The sequence below is a fragment of the Mesoplodon bidens genome, assembly GCF_964165515.1.
Source record: "Mesoplodon bidens genome assembly, chromosome: 5".
NCBI lineage: Eukaryota > Metazoa > Chordata > Mammalia > Artiodactyla > Ziphiidae > Mesoplodon > Mesoplodon bidens.
In genome coordinates, this window is record NC_138161.1 from 35,363,539 (window position 1) to 35,383,730 (window position 20,192).

General features: G+C 34.9%; 1 protein-coding gene across 1 annotated transcript in view; it reads right to left on the bottom strand.

Moving 5' to 3' along the window:
* GBE1 (1,4-alpha-glucan branching enzyme 1) overlaps positions 1–20,192 on the bottom strand; it is a 296,584-nt gene that overhangs the window by 178,390 nt on the left and 98,002 nt on the right. Inside the window, exon 3 of the mRNA XM_081235731.1 lies at positions 8,557–8,672. Coding sequence (XP_081091857.1) covers positions 8,557–8,672 — 116 coding nt within the window. The remainder of the gene's footprint in view (positions 1–8,556; positions 8,673–20,192) is intronic.

Below are 20,192 nucleotides of genomic sequence, written 5' to 3' on the forward strand. Positions count from 1 at the left end.
AGCTGGAGAGGAACCCAATGGCCAGGGCATGCAGGGCTTTATATGGTAAGCTAAGGAGTATGGAATTCAGCCTAGAGGTCATTGTTGTTCAATTCTTTTAAAACAAAGAAATCATTATTTAGACATAAACATACATGGGAGGCCAACTATAAAACAGAAAAGGAATCTCCTTATTTCAGGTGAGTGCTAGAGAATCTGAAAACTGACCTGGTCAGCTTCTTGTCACACAGTTTGAAAACCCTGTCTATAACCAAGTCAGGTGTGGGGAGAGTTTATCACAAAGTTTTTTAGTCAGAAGGATAACATGAGCAGATTTCAAATTTTAGAATGATGACTATGGCTCTAATATGAAAATGGATGGGGGGAAAATGAGAACCAAGGAGAAGATGATTTATGAGGGTAAGACCATTTCAAGAAAAGAGTAATAAATGAAATCCTGTATTAGGACAGCGAATAGTGAAATTTTCAGAACATGAAGGATAAAGAGGAAATCCAAGTGACTACCAGGAGAAAGGGCTGATTACATACAAAAGAATAAAAATCAAATTATCAGGATTTTATCAGCAACACTGGATGTAAGACAAAACCAGAAATATAAAGTCCTAGACAAATACATAAGATCTCAAGTCATCACTAAAAGAATTTCTACAGGATGTGCCATAAGAAAAGAAAGTGTTAACAAGTAAGCTGCAAAGGCAATGATTTCTGACAAGTTTGAGTTGGCGGGTGGCACACAGCAAAAGAATGTATTTTACCGATGACATAACTAGAAATGATCACTCAGGAACTGCAGAAGATTCAGATCCTATCACAGGCCATGACACAGTAGAAATCATCTATAAATTTATATGAAATACTAATGTGAATATGTGGTTCAAATGATTCATAATGGTAAATGAGATTTATATTGCTTCATTCATAGGTCTTAAATTTAAATTATCATCATCCAGCTACTTGTACCATTTTACTTTATTTTTTATTAAATCAGAGTAGGAGAGGATAGAAAACAACGAATTGGAAGTGAGGATATAGAAAGAGAAGATGTACATGATAGTAAAGTTCTTCTTTCTAGGAATCTTTATGACATAAAAGAAAATGAGAGAACATTCAGGATCCATTAACAGTGACTAATTTTTGTTAATTGATAATAAGATTACTTCAGCATTTTTATATGCTCTAGAAGAGAGAGGATGAACATTTCTGAGGAAAAAAAAAATGAGATCATTAAGGGTCAAAAAACACCACAGGTTAAAGAATAAATTGTTCATTTTTTTAAATTATTGAGGTTTTTCTTAAAGTAAGAAATGTAGGATTTAAGAAAAAGCAAAAAAGAATCTCTGTCAAAATTTAGCAATTGTAGGGCCCTGCACACTTTTAGAGTAAAATTTCCTAAAATAGATTCATTATTCCATTTAGTCTCCTTACACATGTGACATCTTCATAAGTCAATACAAGTCAAACTGACCACTGTCTCCCATATAGAATTGGTTAATTCCTGTATAATCTTGCTTAACTTTATTTTCTTTTATTCTCTAATAGACCCCTGACAACCCATTCATTAATCTAATGCATTAACTCCTTCAAGACCAAGCTTAAAATGCATCTCTTTCCATAATCATTCCCTAACTAACTATTCAACCTGTGACCTTTATTCTTTTCCATCTTTCCAGCTTCCTAAGACTCTATCTCTAATCCTTGTCCTCTCTCCCTGTCATCTTCTTTCTTGGGTCCCCTCTTAGCCCCATTAATATTTAACCAAAAATGAAAGGAACTAACAAATATAAAAAAGAAACAACCACATATTCTATTTACTTATTCTTACTTTCCTGTTATAAACCTCTCAAAAAAAAATAAGCTTCTTCCTCTACTCCCTTACCAGCCACAGAATGCTCAAGTGACTCATTTGTTTATGGTGAGTTTTCTCCAAATGGACAATAAATTCAAAGTGCAGGCATTTTGTCTTTTATTTCTTCACATACATCCAGGGAAAACAGTGCAATACATCGAGTGCAGAAAATATAAAACTAAATATGTGCTAACTAAGATATTAAGAAAGAAAAAGAGTAAAATCTGATAAATTAATGTGGAGCACGCTCAAAATAGAAGGAAACACTCACACTTTCTACCTCACCCACCCTCTAGGCAAACAGAGTTATGCTAAATATTGCTAAAAAGACTGCTTTGGAAATTTACAGATTTATTTTGTGTTTCCTGCCAACATTCTAGAGAGCTTCAGAAAAAAAACAAAAGAAAAATGATCTCATCTACAGAGGAAGACCATTTCCTAGTATGTTATTTAGGTTCATTAACATTCCTGGTGTATTTTGCAAACACAGAATTATAAGCTCTGCGATAAAGGAAAGTGCATCTAATTCTGCCTACACATTCTCCCACAATTAGATGTCTCAGGGTCTTAAAGGTTGATTAAGTTGAACCAGGTAACAAATGAAGTGAGTAAAGGATTTTCTGTGGGTCATAGGGAAGAAAATCTTTATCACATATAATAATATGTAAAGACACCACAAGCTAGAAATAATCAGTCTGACCAAAATTTTATAATCATGGCATACGATAAGAATGTAATACTCAACCGAGGCCCCAGAATTATAAAATATTCTTCTATCCGGTAGATGTATTTTTTTTCTTCTTTCTTTTAAATACGGGGGTTTAAGAAGTATAATCAAAATAACAAACCTACCAAACTTCTGTTAAAATAACTAACAGCAAAGGAATACAAAAAGTATTAACAGAGAAAGACAGAAAAGGAGGCAACAAGAGAACAGAAATTTCAGCAAATTTTTGGAACTTAGAAAGTAGTTGGAGTGGTAAGGAACTAAGTAGACAGGAAAAACTTAAAATCTGTTATTGCAGAGGAAGAACCTGAAGAGAGCTGGTCAGTTTGCTTCACAGAAGCCCTAGGAAACTCGGCATCTGGAGACTTCTAGTACTATGGCAGAAGGTAAGATGAAGTGTTAAACAAGGGCACTGTAGGCTCTTCAGCAGAGCCTTTCCCTAACCCATACAGATAAACATGTATTCCTCCAAAATGCCACCTCTCAGCCCTCAAATGGGAGATCAGAGGTTCACTCTCTGAAAAACACTGAACTAGGAAGGCTCCAAGTTCAGAGACAATGAGCATAGCAAATGGCAGATGTGAATCATATGGTTAAAAATAGGGGGATTCAGTCTTACTGAAAGTTGGGACCCTTATCTACTTTCCCTGTCCTTATGCATGGATGCCAGTAGCCACATAAAACTTCCTCCACTCCATACCCTTTCCACCCACCCCTTGTAAGAGACTGGAAGATTCACCTCTGGAAAAACTAAATGACCCCAGAGAAAAACTTTCACTTCTTTCCATCAATATAAAGGCTGTCTCACTTTCCGACTACCCAACAGTGAAGATCACCAGGAACAAAGCACACCAGAAACAGAATTTTCAATTGTCTTTTCCTAACTCATTCTAAAATATGATTATATTACCATGGATCACCAGGCATTTCAAGACAGCCTGCAACACAAAAGACAAGGGACTAAAAAAAAAAAAAAAACACACACACAGGAAAAGAAAATCTGAAAGAAACAGTGAGCAGGTGGGGGAACAAGAAGAAAACTTGGGGAAAAAAATAAAACATCTATAATACTTTCAAAAAGATAAAACTATCTTTGAATATTTAACAATGACAGAATCTACACAAAAGGCAGACAACACAGGCATGTTATTAGAAATGTTTTTAATGTGATTACTAAAATAATGCAGTTGGAATATAACTCTCAAAATGGAACAGAAAGTCAAAATGATGGGGAACTTGACAAAAAGATAAGAAAATCTAGGAGATTCAATATCCAAATACTAGAATATCCTAAAACAGTGAATAAAAAATGTGAAGAGAAGGAAATAGATGAAGAAATGACACAATAAAATAGTCCAGAAATAAAGGACAAAGTGCTTATGAGATTAACCTTCTTAAGCAAATATGTAGATACTAATTTTTCAACATGCCACATCCCTGCCCAATGGCATCCTTCTGCCTAGCAATCTCATTCTAGCTCTCAATAACTAGTTTCACTTTATGTAATCAATCTGATCTCTTATTCTCTAAAATGCAAACTCTTTCCACAAACTTTCTATCTCCTTTCTATTCTCAGGGAAGGTCACTTCAATACTCAGCACCCTGAAAAATGGAGACAATAGTCCCCACACAAAAAAGCAAAAGCAATTATGGTATAAAATAATTTGTTAGACCTGAGACAAGGCTCAAGTTCTACTTCCTCTGTATCACGATTTTTTTTCCTTTTCCTCTCTGTGAACCCTTAGCTTGACCAGCAGTGTAACACAATGGTTAGGACCATGGACTTTGCTATTAGACAAGCCTGAATTCAAGTCCAGGCAATACCATCTACTTAACCTCTCTAAACGTCAGTGTACTCGTCTATGAAATGAATATATAATAACAGTATTTTATCTCACAGTGTTACCATGAGGATTAAATTAAATATGAATGTAAAATAATCTCTAATTTCTTTCATGTGTCTCATCTGAGAAAACTGCAAATGTAGGTATTAAGTTCCATGACCCTTTTCTACCAATCAATTGTATAACATCTAAATATAATTCAGAAAGCAATATGATCTGCTCTGAACCAAACTGTGCCCCCCACCAAGTTCATATGTTGAAGCCCTAACCCCACTGTGATGGTAGTTGGAGACAGGACATTTGGGAGATAACTAGGTTTAAATGAGGTCATGAGCATGGGGCCTGATGATAGGATTAGTGCCATGTGAGTGCCATCTGTAAGCGAGGAAAAGAACTCACCGGAACTCGACCATGCTGGCTGATCTCAGACTTCCAGCCTCCAGAACTGCGAGAAATTAAATTTCTGTCATTTAAGCCACCCACAGTATGGTATTTTGTTATCGTAGCTCTAGATGATTAATACATGATCCTTCAAAAAGGTTAAAAGTCTGGTATCAAAAAACCTTTATCCTAGTCCATTTTGTTACTGATTTGGCAAGGAGAAATTAAAGTACATAAACATCCTAAACACTTAAAAGAAGACAATTTTAATTTCCATTGCTAGTCATATGGATATTAATAGGAATGATTTTTTTAAAAAAAGAAGAAAATGGAAATCAGAAGAAAAGAAAGGAATTCTTCAGTTTGCCCCCAACCCACCTTTCAAGTTCACTTTCCCCGACCTCTCACTTTTCCTGATGTGGGGTCTTTCACTGACCTCCTCACCTTATTACTTTACTTTTTAAATATTTTGTTTGGTAAACTCACTTAAAAACATGGAAAGGAGACATTTACGTGACCATATAAGCAATGGGGTATCTTCCTCCAAAGTGTTCAATTGAAAAGACCAGGTATTTTGCAAAGAAAATAAAGCTATTATTTCAATGGTAGGTAATATTCTTTTTTGAGAATGGTTACCAGATAATTCGAAAGAAAAACATCCACAAGTGAGTTATAAAGGTCAATCCCGGGCTTCCCTGGTGGCACAGTGGTTAAGAATCCGCCTGCCAGTTCAGGGGACACAGGTTCGAGCCCTGGTCCGGGAAGATCCCACATGCCACGGAGCAACTAAGCCCGTGCGCCACAGCTACTGAGCCTGCACTCTAGAGCCCGTGAGCCACAACTAGAGAAAGCCCGTGCGCAGCAACAGGCCCAACGCAGCCAAAAATAAATAAATAAATTAAATTAAAAAAAAAAAAAAAAGGTCAATCCCTTGTGGAGTGAAATAAATTTTCAAGTTCAATTTAAGACAAGAGTTTTAATTACCAAGGTAGACTACCTAGGGACAATTTCAGATTGAAGGCCAAAAACTTTAAGTTAGTTGATTTTTAATAGAGAATTTAACCCTAGCCCCCCCAAAGAAAATCTGATAAATCATTTCCCATAAATGAAAAACTAATTATATCACCATATTAACATTATAATAGCATGTAAATATTTCCTCAAAATTTGAAACACCTAAACACTATGAGTGATACTTTGGGCCTAAATTTCCAGTAAATTTATCCTCACTGAAATCTTTAGAGAATAATGATGAAGAAAGATTACACAACAGTTGATTGATATTTTTTGAATGTTTACTTTAGATATAGATTTTTTTAAGTAAAAAGGTAAAAGATGCTTTAAAAATTTTTTTGTTATTATTTCATTTCATCCAGGTCAAATGAATTTATGAAAAAAAGCATAGTATAGTACATAGCATAGTGTTTAAGGCACCTTAGTCCATTTGGGCTGCTATAACAAAATATCAGGGACTGAGTGGCTTACAAACAACAGAAATTGATTTCTCACAGTTCTGGAAGTTGGAAGTTCAAGATCAGCTGCCAGCATGCTCTGGTGTGGGCTCTTCTCCAGGTTGTAGAGTTCTTGTTGTATCTTCATGGGGTGAAAGGGGCTAGGGTTCTCCCTGGAGTCTCTTTTTAAAGCCACTAATCCTATTTGAAGGGCTATACGCTCATGATTTATGAACCTCTCAAAGCCCTATGTACTAGTACCATCACATCAGGAATTAGTATCTCAACATATGATTTGGGGGGAGGACACAAACATTCAGACCATAGGAGAAAATATAAAAGTTTTAGAGTTGGGTGGGAGAGGCAAATGCCTATAATTATTAACTGTATATATTAATAAGCATTCATTCCTAGTAATCATTTTTTCCCAATGTATAAAAACAACACATGCAAATTAATTCATTCACTGTATGTAACAAAACAGAAAGAGACTCGTGGATATAGAGAACAAACTAGTGGTTACCAGTAGGGAGAGGATAGGAGGGAGGGGGAAAATAGAAGTATGGGATTAAGAGATACAAAATACTACTTATAAAATAGATAAGCAACACGGATATATTCCATAGCACAAGGAAATATAACCACTGTTTTGTAATAAACTTAAATGGAATATAATCTATAAAAATCCTGAATCACTATGTTGTACACCTGAAACTAATATAATATTGTAAATCAACTATACTTCAATTTTAAAAACTGTAAAAAATTAATTAATTCACCTGCCATTTAATGCAAAGAGTAGGTAATGGAGCCCATAAAATTTTCTAATTTAAGAAGACAAAAAAATTGCTGCAGGACTTTAAAAAACTGGAAATTTCAATTCTTATAAACAAAATATAACAAAACAAATGGCCAAAAGACCTAAAGCAACAATGAAATCAGTACTATAATAGTAGCCTTGCTTCACAGTTTCCTAAAATCAGGACTTACAGACCATAGAAAAATCAAGCTCTATGGTTTATTCCTTCAAATATTGGGCCTAAAAATGGCTTTAACATTCAATAAACATTTTTTGATTGCCTACTCTGTGCCAGGCACTCTTCTAAGAACTGAAAACATACAGTATTAGCAAACAGAACAGCAAAGGCCCCTGCTCTCGTGAAGCTTATACTGACTTGGAAAAGGAATTATATATATTAAATTTAAATCCCTCTTATTGTATACTGTAGCTACTTCTTCTCCTTTTCACTTCAGATTTAGGAGAACCTTGGCTGCTATCCCATATAAAAATGTCTCTTTATTCCAGACAATATGCTCTTCTGGTAACTTTGTGTGGCAATATTTCAGTATTTTCAGGAACACTTATAATTTCATTATTTGTAAAAAACTGCAAAACAAACATACAACACATTTTTTAGTTTAAATATACTTTAAGTAGCTCTGGCTAATATTGTTAAATAACAAATGCCAATAAAAATATAATTCAGTTACAGAATCTATCATGAAAAACACTATAAATGCTATCACACATCCAAGGAAGGGAAAGAGATACAAGGGACATGGAAATATTATACAATTATATGATCATGGGCTAAAATCAAGTAAATGTTAAAGGATTTAGATTGCCTCTCATGTAATCAAATCTGTGATAGGTAATCCAGACTTTGGGACACATCCTTCAAGCCTCCCTTGAGGAGACAGAGGAGGGCAGCTGTGTTGGCTCTGCACACCCTAAATGCAGAGCTGCATGGTCAGCCAAAGCAGAGGGGAAGTAGAGGACAGGCAGGCCCCTAGGCTAATCCAAGGAGAACAGGAGAAGCAACAGCCCTGATGTCAAAGAGCAGAAAGAGATCAAGAAAATCATATCCCCAAAAGGCATGGGTCTCCAATACAGCCTCCCACATTTATGTGGCTCATCACAAAGTCAATTATACCAAGTCTGTCTCTACAGGTAAAAATTCTCTGCCTGGCCGACTTGAAGACAGGTTTCATTTTTTTTTTTTTTTAATCAAACTTTCTGTTTTCCAGACTAAACTTTTGCATTTATTCAGTGATCCTTCTATAACGTTTCCAAAGTTGATAACAATACAACTAGTTAAGTTCAGTACCTTACCAACCAAACAATTCCAGTCTAACACATTTAAATTTGTGATAACTTCTCTTAAATTTTCCTCTATTTAAAAATTTACACTGTTTCTCCCATAATTATCATGCATCAGTTTACATTTTAATAGTTTAAATCAAACTTTTCAAACAGGACAAAAAGAAAATAGTAAGTTCAAATGAAAACAAGAGGGAGGAAAGTACCTTTAATTTGGATCCATGAGGTACTAGGACAGATCTATTCTGCTTTGGTGGGATATACAGCTCCCATTTTCCAAAATCCACTTTTTTATATGGGTATGCAAATGGATTCCAATCATCTGAAAAAATAAAGATGATCAATTAACAATAGCATTATAGGACTAATACTCAATAAATTTCAATCAAAGTATAATATACTGCCTACCTATACAGAATCAAATTGCCTAAAAAACATTGTTTTCTAAGGTACTAAACAAAATACTTTACAAGTCATTTAGAAAACGCAGGTTATGCTTAACTTATTTTTTAAAAACATATTTGAAAGTTTGCCTTTTGCAAACTTTAAAGATTAAAGATTACAAACACATTTTCCATTGTACTTTCAACTCTATTACTTCTATCAATAAATAGAATGATGGGTCCTTTTTTAAGAAACACCATCAACAAAGGGAGATAATATGAAAAAAATAGAAACGCATTCTAGGCAACTAGATAAAATACATGTTATGTTAGAAAAAAAATGGTGAAAAATTATTAAAATCATACACGTACATACACGTACATACAAAACCTTAAGGAAAAGCCTGATAAATTTGACTACAAAAATTATAGACATATCTTCATACATAGATAGATAGATAGACAGAATGACAAGACAAGCTACCAACTGGGAGAATACATTTGTAATGAACATACCAAGAAAGAGCATCCAAAATATATCAAGATTTATAAATCAATGAGAAAAAAAAAAAAGACCAATAGAAAAATCAACAAAGATATTCAGGGGAGGACATATGAATGGTCAGTAAACATACATAATGATGCTCAAGCTCACTCATAATTAAGGAAACACAGATTAAAACAACAGTGAGATGTCACTTCCCACCCACTGGATTAGCAAAAATTAAAAGTTTGAAAATATCAAGTAGTCAGCAAGGATACAAAGTAACACTGCAGGAGAGGGTACAAAGTGGTAAAACAATTTGGCATTACATAGCAAAGTTGAAGCTATGTTAACTCTGGGGTCTAACAATCCTACTCCTAGGTAATACCCTAGGGAAATTCTCACAAATGGTCACAAGAAAATATTCAAAGATGTTCACTGAAGAATTGCTTGCAATAGCAAAAAATGGAAGCCATTGAAAGTTAAATCAGCCACAAAATGGGTAAATACATCATGGTGTAATTAAACAGGATGTTATATAATACTATAAACTGACTGGATTAAATATTCAATATATAGGAATAGGTAAAACATTAAAGTTCACTTTAAAGGTGTATAGAAATACCATTAATGTAAAGTTCAAAAAATATGCAAAATAGTATTATATAACATTGATACATACATATGTAGTAAAAATATCAAAAGAAAAATAAGAATGACAAACATCAAATTCTATTGTGATTTCCACTGGGTAGAGGAAAGGGAACACAGGAAGTTTTAATAATATCTGTAATGTTTTATTTTTTAAGGTAGGTGTTATACACAGAGATGCTTATTACATTTTCCCCTATTTGTTTATGCCTAAAATATTTCACTGTTTAAAAAAAATTTAAGCCCCTGTGATGCTATGCACTATAGTGCTATGAAATTAGGTTCTCAATTAAGGAGATAAGAAAAACACCAAGAAGCTTGTTTTATGCTATGATTTCTTCTTTTAGACACCAATACTTTCACCACATTAGCCTTAAGGTTTTTCACTCTCAGCCAGTCTGACTGTTATGGGTAGAGTAGGGGTAAGAAACAACATGTAAATAAAGGTCCTGCTAAACATTTTTCTACTCCCCATCAGAAGACAATCTGAAAATATCTAAAGGCGATTTTATCTTCAGAAACAGCTCAACAAGCTCCGTGTTACTATATTCTCCTGCCCGTAAAACATCAAATATATCTCACCTGTTTATGATGTGACATTCCTTTACCATAGTAAAGAATTTAGGGCATAATTAGAGAGAAGGAAAAAAGCTTGAATATGAGGATCTAGGTAGTGTAACACTTTATACATTTACTGAATTTCTTTTTAAGCTAATCATTTAAGATAATTAATAAAATTAAGACAAGCGGCAGATCTTTTCCTGGTTAGTTAGATTTGAAAATAAAGGGTAGAGTTCATTAGTTCATTCATTCATTCATTCATTCATTCAATATGTACTGAGTGGTTAATGTAGGCCCTTCTCTATGCCAAACTGAAAATTAGGGTTCAGAATGACATTCAGATTTCATCCAGAAAAGGTTAAACTGAGTAACAGTACACCAAAACAAATGGTAAAATATATAATATAGGGTCCTCTAAACATTCAACTATAAATAAGACTGTTACTATGAAAGTGAAACTTCAATTATATGGGAAATTTTCTTATGCAGATTTACTTAAAAGCTGTTTTCAATAATGTAAAAATAAATGTGGTTTTGAATATTAGTTTTTGAATATCCGTTGAAATAGTTCTTCAGCTTGCAGGCACTTGAGTTTTAAGATCTGTTTAAACAGGTAATGTTTTAATATTTGTATAAAGAAAAATATTTTTACTGAATCACATTTCTCCTTTCATAGTGTCTTAGAGACACTAACACACATGCTGATTATTTCTAATCCTACACTGTAAAAAATGTTTTTTCTATCATTTTCAAGAGCTTCATTTCATTAGCACACCTCCTCTTCATGGAAATCCTGGTGTTAACTTCTACTACACGTACATTTTTCTTGCTGAACTCCAATCTTCAAAGAAAAATTTGGAACATCTTCACATATGCTCCCAAAGAAAATCCATCTACCAACCATCATAAGCAATGTAGAATATAATAAAGGTTTCATAAGGGAGAGAGAGGGGAAGGTTTGCAAGGGACGTACATACATGAAACAACTTGAGATTTTTGCATTGGACAGCTGTCTCCCACATAAATCTCTCTTCAGCCACACCACCACCAGTCTTTTATCTCCTTGATTCCTTCTCCAATAAGTGTTCAGCCCTGAATTTTCCTTACTCTTACCCCTTTATTAAATACTATTGCTTCTTTCCATTTGAAAGATGGGCACCAACCAAACTAACCACTTCTACTGTACTGCAGGCATATGAAAGACTTTATTCTAATAAAACCAGTTTATCCCTAAAATTGTTTTCTAAAAATAGCTAATAAGATGAGCTTTATTCTATAGGATACAGATATCTAAGGTCCAGGAACAGAATAGTCAGAAAAATCATTGGATTTGGATCTGTTCTCATAAACTTAACATTAAGTCCTTAGTTAAGAAAGAAGGAACTACCATTAAGGTATTTAGGTATGACTGTGGGAACTAATTGTGGAAGTACACAATTAAAAATAAGTAAATAAAAATTAAACATCCAATGATTGGTGTAAAAATATTAAACAAAAGTGAATGTTTTGTTTTTAAATGGAATTTCTTTTAGAAAAACACAGAAGGCAAAATAATAAGAGATCAAAGATATATTTTGGGGCAATTTTTTTTTTTTTTTTTTTTTTTTTTTTTTTTGTGGTACGCGGGCCTCTCACTGTTGTGGCCTTTCCCATTGAGGAGCACAGGCTCCGGACGCGCAGGCTCAGCAGCCATGGCTCACGGGCCCAGCCGCTCCGCGGCATGTGGGATCTTCCCGGGACTGGGGCACGAACCCATGTCCCCTGCATCGGCAGGCAGACTCTCAACCACTGCGCCACCAGGGAGGCCCGGGAATTTAAGTCTTAAGTGTCATGAGACTTTATTCCTAAAAATAACTGAAAGTAAAGTATTATTAATAATGATAAATGGTTCTAAGGCATACTAGATATATCTAAAGTGCATACTTTTAGAGCCAGATTACTCATTTTTCATTTTAATCCTCCATGACTTTATATCCTGAATCTACAAGATAGAATTAATTTTAATTAAGTACTTAATGCAAATAGTTTGTATCTCTATGTAGGCCTCAGGACAGGACCAAAAATATCCTATCACCACCTGTGACAATTATTTGTTTCTCTATCACACACAGAACTACTTATTGGGAGTTCTGCAGTTCAGTGATTCTCAAGCTTTAGTTCACATCAGAATCACTTGTTAAAGCAGATTGGGCTGATTAAAACAGACTGTTGGGCTCCACCCTCAGAGGTTTTTGATTCAATATATCTGAAATATGGCCTAAAAATCTGCATGTCTGAGTCCCTACATGATGTTGATGATACTTGCTGAGGGACCATGTTGAGAATCAACTTCCTGCCTCGACGGCTACTTCAGGTGTTCTCTGCTCATAGCTTTGTGAGTGATGTTTTAGATTAGATTAGATTTATAGATTACCAAATAATGTTCCAAGTCAGTAGCTCAAGGAAATTCTGAAATAGAAATTATCACTAATAATCCCTCAAGGCAAATATTACTCACATGAAATTTAGGATTTAGAATTTGGGATTCACTAGGGTTGTAGAGCCCAGAAGGATGACCAGTGAGATGAAGATTACAGAACAGACCTGAGATATTAAGGAATCTGAATGTGTCAGTGTGAGGAAACAAAAATTTACAATTTGAACATTAAAAGATAACATATATTAAGACCAATATTCAATATACTGCTATAGCTGTCTACAGAAAATGTTTCTTATAACATTCTCACCAATAGATTGCATGATTAAAAAGTACAGGCCACTTTGATCAGAAAATGGATATAAATTAGAAGGCTTCTACCTAGAAAAGTAACATTAAAATTTTTAAATGTTAACATTTTAACTCAACTTCCTTTCTGTGTGTCATTTCCTGCCATAACCTAGACATTGCTAGGCTTAAGGATGAGGTACCCCTAAAGCAACGTGTGCTTTTTATTTTAGTCTTGGTGTTTTAAGAACATGTTTCCTGCTTGCATAAATTATTTTATTAAAACATTTTCTAAGACTTTCGATGATTATCAAGTTTGAATAACCTGACACAGTTTAAAAGCAAACATTTAAATAAGTATTTTATTACTAACAGGCTGAAATTCATCATCATATTTTATAATGCAAAAGATTCTATTTTTCCATAGACTCAAAACCAGCAGACAAATTTAAATCGAGATATGGAAAAGAAACGATGTGTGATGCACAGTTTAACATGAACTGCAAACACACATTCGGCACAGGCGATCAAACGTTAACTAAGGTCACTGCATCAGGCACACAGACTCTGTATTATCTCAAGCCCAACAACCTTTCTTTTTCTAATGTAATAATCCTCACATAAAATTCTTAAATGTCAGCTTCCTTCAAATATTCCCAAACTCTTTAACGCACAGTAAAGTAATTCTCTTCATCAGGACTTAGCCACCTCACTTCTGTAGAGTTTCTGAGCTTAATATATATATTCCTTATGCATGGTTGAAATGGTCCCAACTTACTATGTAGACCCACACCTTTGATGAAGATGCCAATGTGCTGAAGAATGTGGTCCGTACTTGGGTCAACCCCTGCCATAAGCAGGCTTCACTGAGCTAGTGAAGTAAGGTCCCTGCTGGATGTGGCAGATCTAATATCAGATCTAATACAAGACCAGTACTGGCCTATATGGCAGATGTCAGTCACCTCCTATCTGAGTCGATATCCCTTACATCATAAGTTATTAAATATTTGGAATATCACCTCCTTAAAACAAGTAAACACCCTACCTCATCATACAATGTTGTTTACTTGTTTCAAGCTTCATATAATTCAGAGTTTACATAGATTTATAATGCAAAGTTGGCTGGTCATGATGGAAGTTTTGGGACTTCTCTCATGTCAAGGAAGCATCCAGTCTGTTTCCAAGCAGTCATAAGATCCAGAACAGGAACCTCCTATGGCATTGCCTTTAACCAGAATTATGGAAGGACCACACAATTTTTGGAGGTGGAGAACAGCAGTCCTGACATATAACCCTGTGCTTTTTGATAACCTTCTCTTTTTCCCCTCCAGATAATTCTTCTCCTCAGAAGGTTACTTGAGAATCATCAAATTTCTGCTGGAAGATAGTACCCTGGAAATAACCTTAAGACCTCCAGCATTACTTCTTAGGGAAAACTGCTCTTAAAATACATTAGTTTAGGAGAGCTGTGGTTTTCAAGAACAAAATCTAGAGTATGTCAGAATGCCACTAACTTCAGAACCAATGGGGTGCTAATATCGTTTTAAAGAACAATATGCTCAGTCCTACGATATGCAGCTTTCTGGAAATTAGGGAACAAAGTAAATAACCTAGAGTTTCACTCATAAACTTCTTAAAGGCATGCATAGAAGAAACGTTCTCCGTGACCAAAAAAAAAAGAGTGGCAAAAGTGACTTTAAATAGAATTAACTATGTGTCTTTATTATAGGAATAGTATCTATATTATGATACTTTTATGAAAGAAAGGGGGTGGTAAATGAATATACAGTTGGCCCTCCATATCAGAGAGTTCCATATCCACAGATTCAACCAAACACGAATCAAAAATATTAGGGGAAAAATTCCAGAAAGTTCCAAAAAGCAAAACTTGACTTTACTATGTACTGCCAAATATTTACATAGCATTTACTTTGTATTTACAACTATTTACATAGCATTTACATGGTATTAAGTATTATAAGTAATCTAGAGATGATTTAAAGAATACAGGAGGATGTGCGTAAGTTATATGCAATACTACATCATTTTATATAAGGGACTTGAGCATCCTCAGATTTTGGTATTTGCAGGTGGGGGAGGTCCCAGAACCAATCCACCAAAGACTGAAGGATGACTGTATGTAGTCACCTATGATTTCAAAAAGCATGAAAATAGAACCCAAAAAGTGAAGAGAAATGATTATATATATGAAGAGGGAAAACACAGATTAGTTTTGTAGGATTGTACCTTGCTTTATTTATTTCTTTTTTTTTGCGGTACGCGGGCCTCTGACTGTTGTGGCCTCTCCCGTTGCGGAGCACAGGCTCCAGACGTGCAGGCTCAGTGGCCATGGTGCATGGGGCCAGCCGCTCCGCGGCATGTGGGATCTTCCCGGACCGGGGCACGAACTCGTGTCCCCTGCATCGGCAGGCTGACTCTCAACCACTGCGCCACCAGGGAAGCCCTGTACCTTGCTTTATGTTGACTATAAGACCAGGTAAACAATTCATAAAATTAGAAAATTAAATGTTCAAAAGGGGAAAATAAGAAAAAAAAAGTCTCTTAAAATGGAAACAAACTGAACCTGTGTGATGGAATTTGCAGATGGGGACTTTGGGAGGTAGTTAGGTTATGAGGGTAGAATCATCATGAATGGGGTTAGTGTCTTTATAAAAGAAATCCCAGAGAGATCACTCCTGCATTCCACCAGGTGAGGATTTCACAAAGAAAGGACGGCAGTCTATGAATCAGGAAGAGAGCCCTCATCAGATACTGAATCTGCTGGCACTTTGATCTTGGACTTCCCAGTCTCCAGGACTGTGAGAAATTTATTTTGTTTATAAGCCACCCAGCCTGTAGTTTTTTGTTATAGCACCCTGAACAGACTAAGACAAAGCTCATCTACTTTTCCGTATAATAGGAAATTTCCATAACAAAATTGTAAAAACTATGTTATGAGGTCTCTGTGAACAAATACTTGTCCAAATCTCTTTCCTTGCTATCAATTGTAAAAAGTGATCTTATCAGTCAAAGAGTGTAAGATATTAATTTATTTACAGTTTTAAACACAGATTAACAAACTGCTTTCTGGACAAGCAGTTGTAGTTCATACTCCCACCAGCAGCATATGAGAATTGTCAACTATCCATATCCTCATCAACACCGGAGATTATCCTTTTAATAACAATGCATACCTGCCTTGTTCAACCAGGGTTCGCTAAGAGAATTAAGTTCGAGTGCCCTATGGATCCATTGTATGCAATAAATTAACTTCTCTTCAATGCATCTTAGAATAGTACCTGTATGTACTACACTTGGAAGAATTTAGAAAACAGGCATTCAAATAATTTTGTGTTCTGTGGATCAGATTCGGAACCAGCATGAGAAAAGTTTCCTCTCCTTATTGTCCTAGCTGTAACAGATAGCTTTGATACACAGTGTTTTCATTTCTTTTCAAAGCAGGTTATAATGATAACTTATATTCTCTTTAATCCTATTTTTATTTGGGAGAAATTGAGTAGTGGGTATTTTATTTTAAACTTTTTCATTTAGTTCTAGTTTTATTGAACTGAATATAATAATGTGGTGTCCTTTATGGTCTAATACAGTGGTAACCAATCCAGTTATTTATTTACCAATCTTTTTATTTTTAGCAGTATAAACCATTCAATTATCTCTAAATAGATTTTTGAAGGACTCCAGAATAGAAACTATACAAAACATGTAAAAAAGCAAAGCTTCTTTGCTTGAAGTGCCCCTACCTACCTACACCCTCATCCTCACCTCTTTCTCTCCCTCTCAGAGCCTACCACTCAGAACTCAGTTATAAAAAGTGCTCCAGTGTATGATCTACCTTTGCAGATCTTCCATAGATGCTTAAAATATGTCATTTCTTTTTTTTAATTCTCCATTTAATTTTAGTTTACTTCATCCACGACAAGTTAAGAATATGTTAAATTATATCATGATGATTGGTTCTGAAAATTTATTCAATTTCTAACAATTCTTGCCATCTACACTTGACCAACAGTAAATGTTATTTGGGACTTAAGGATAAAAGCATTTATCACTGCTGTGATTTATATTACTGATCACTGTGCCATTTTATCTGGTTTGTTTTTGGTCTGGATTTGACTCCTTTTATTTTATAATCTTTCAGTGACAGTAAAGCAGAGAGAAACTAATGGTTAAAGCCAAGAAGAGGTACATTATGTGCTTAGAAAGAATGCAGAACAGGACAAAATAGGAAGGGGAAAGAATGGGAGAGAGGTACTAATGCAATATGGTCAATCATCAGAGGAAGGCATCCCATGTGCCAGGAAGGGTTCTCAATTATGTTTTAACTGGCTAGTACATTGAACTGTATCCCTCCATGTCAGCAAACATCTGGAGCTTAGTTGGAGGACTCTTACAGCACATACTCCAGTTCATCCATTATATCACTATTGACTGCAATTTAATCTATTTATGACTCCCCCGAAGTCATAAATTTTATTTGACTTTAGGACTCTTCTCTACACCCTAAAACACAATCTTTCATCTTAAGATGTTCCACTTGAACCAGTCCCTGTTGTGAGGGCATGGGAGGGGCCTATAGTAATCAGGAAAGCAATTATATAGATCTCTCTGCTAACCCTATAGCCACTTATGAAAATATTTCATTGAAAGTAAAATAATCTTTTCTAACATGGCTAGCAATGTAACAGAAGTAAACCTATGTGTCAGTGTCAATTGATTTTCAACAAGGGTGACCAAGACCATTCAATGGGGGAAAAATAGTCTTTTCAACAAATAGTGCTAGGACAACTAGATCTCCACACACAAAAAAATATATTTGGACTCCTATCTTAAACCATATACATAACTAACTCAAATGGATCAAGTACTTAAATGTAAGAGCTAAAACTATACAACTCAATATAAAACAGTGCTGACACCTTGGAAAACAGTCTGGGAGTTCCCCAAAATGCCAGAGTTACCATTTTGACCCAGCAATCCCACTCCTAGTTATAAACCCTAAAGAAATGATAACATATGTCCACACAAAAACTTGTATATGAATGTTCATAGCAGCATTACTTATGATAGTCAAAAGGTGAAAACCACACAAATGCCCATCAACTAACAAATGAATATACAAAATGATGCATATCCATACAATGCAATATTATTTGGCTATAACAGTGAATGAAGTACTGATACATGCTATAAGATGGTAGCTTGAAAACATTATGCTAAGTGAAAAAAGCCAGTCACAAAAGACCACATATTATCTGATTCCATTTACATGAAAAATCCAGGATAAGAAAATTTATAGAGACAGAGTAACAGGTTGCCTAAGCCTAGGGGAGGGATGGGAAGATTGTGAGATGATAGCTGAAGGGTACAGGGTTCCTTTGAGATAATGAAAATACTCTAAAATTCATTGTGGTTATGGTTGTAGAACTCTGTTTTAATATACTAAAAACCATGAAATTGTACACTTTAAGTAGGTTAGTTGTATGGTATGTGAATTGTATGTCAATAAAGCTGTTAAAAAATAAAAGTATTTTAAAGGTCAGGTGGCCGTTATCTGTTCATTTCTATTGAGCTTTTGTGCTAGACTAAAATCAGATTCTATCAGAGATATTGTAAAGGGAAAGACCACAAAGGGAGACACATATAAAAATTTAATACTGAAAAGATAGCTTGGTCAATAAGTAGACTAAAGAGTCTAGGTGGATAGTTGAAGACTTCTTTGAAGAGAAAATAATTAATTGTTTCAAGGCTTTGACAAAGTAGAACAACTTGACCATATTAGAAGCTGGGGGAAAAATAGGCTTTTAAGCAAAGAAAAATGTATATCTTCTCCTTCTGGAGCCCAGATTTTTAGTAGTTTTGTGAGTGATTACCAACCGAACTGCTGCTGCTAATGTTAGAATTTACCTTGGACTCTGAAAGAGACCCATAAGGAACAGAAATCTAAAACTATCATACAATCCACTCCCTTACGAAGGAAGAAAAAAAAAGGTTTGAGCAGAGGCTGTCTCAAAACTAATGATATAAGAAGGGAGGGTTTTATTATGATAGAAGAACTAATGAAAGTCATTAACAAAACAAAAAATAGGATGATTTGGTGACACTGATGGAAGCAGCCGTAGTTATGGACCATCCTGTGAGGAAAAGGTGTTTTGTTTTTTTCTTGTTCAAAGCTAATTTCTTGATTTTGTTCTTTCTTTTTGTCTGTTTTCAATTATTTTCTCACACTCTGAGGTTTTCAAACATTCTCTCTCTTGAGGCTCTTTACTCTCAGCATCCAAATATGATGAAGTGATGTATTTGCTAATTCTGAAGTAACATCAATGACAATGAAGAAAACCTCTCCTTTGGTCCAATTCATCCTTTGGTTCTCCTGCCACTGACAGCCCAATTTCTTGACTCCTATCTCCACTTCCTTATATCTCTTCATTCCCTAAAATATTTCTGAAATACTCTGGCAAAGGTCACCAGTGACCTCCAACTTTCCAATCCCAATTGTTCTTTTCAGACTTCAACTTATATGAGCTTTCAGTGACACTTGAAACTCTTGGTCACTCCACCTTCGGTGTCAGTTATACCCATCTCGGCTGGTTCTCTTAAACCACTCAGTGAAGATGGGGAGGAAAAAAAGGGAATGCACTTGAAAGGTATTTCAGAGTTAAAATTGATAAGAAGCAGTGTTTTAGTTATTAGGGGTGACAGACAGTGGTTACTTGGGTGGTTACTGAAAAAGGATAGGGAATACAGAAGTAGGAGAAAAGAGAATTTACAGGAACTGTAAATGGTCAACACCATCTATTACTGCAGAAAAGTCAAGTAAGGAAAAGATACCTAAATTGAGAGGATGGGATATTTAATGGGAGAACACATGTGACTGAGTGTACAATTATTTCTATTATTATTATTTCTATTACTTCTCTACCATATTTTTTTCTTACCACAAAAGAAAAGTGTACTCTCTGAAGAATAAAAACCAAAAAACATAAATAAAAAAGATACTGAAGCACTCATAAACCCAACCTCCTCTACACTAACACCTTA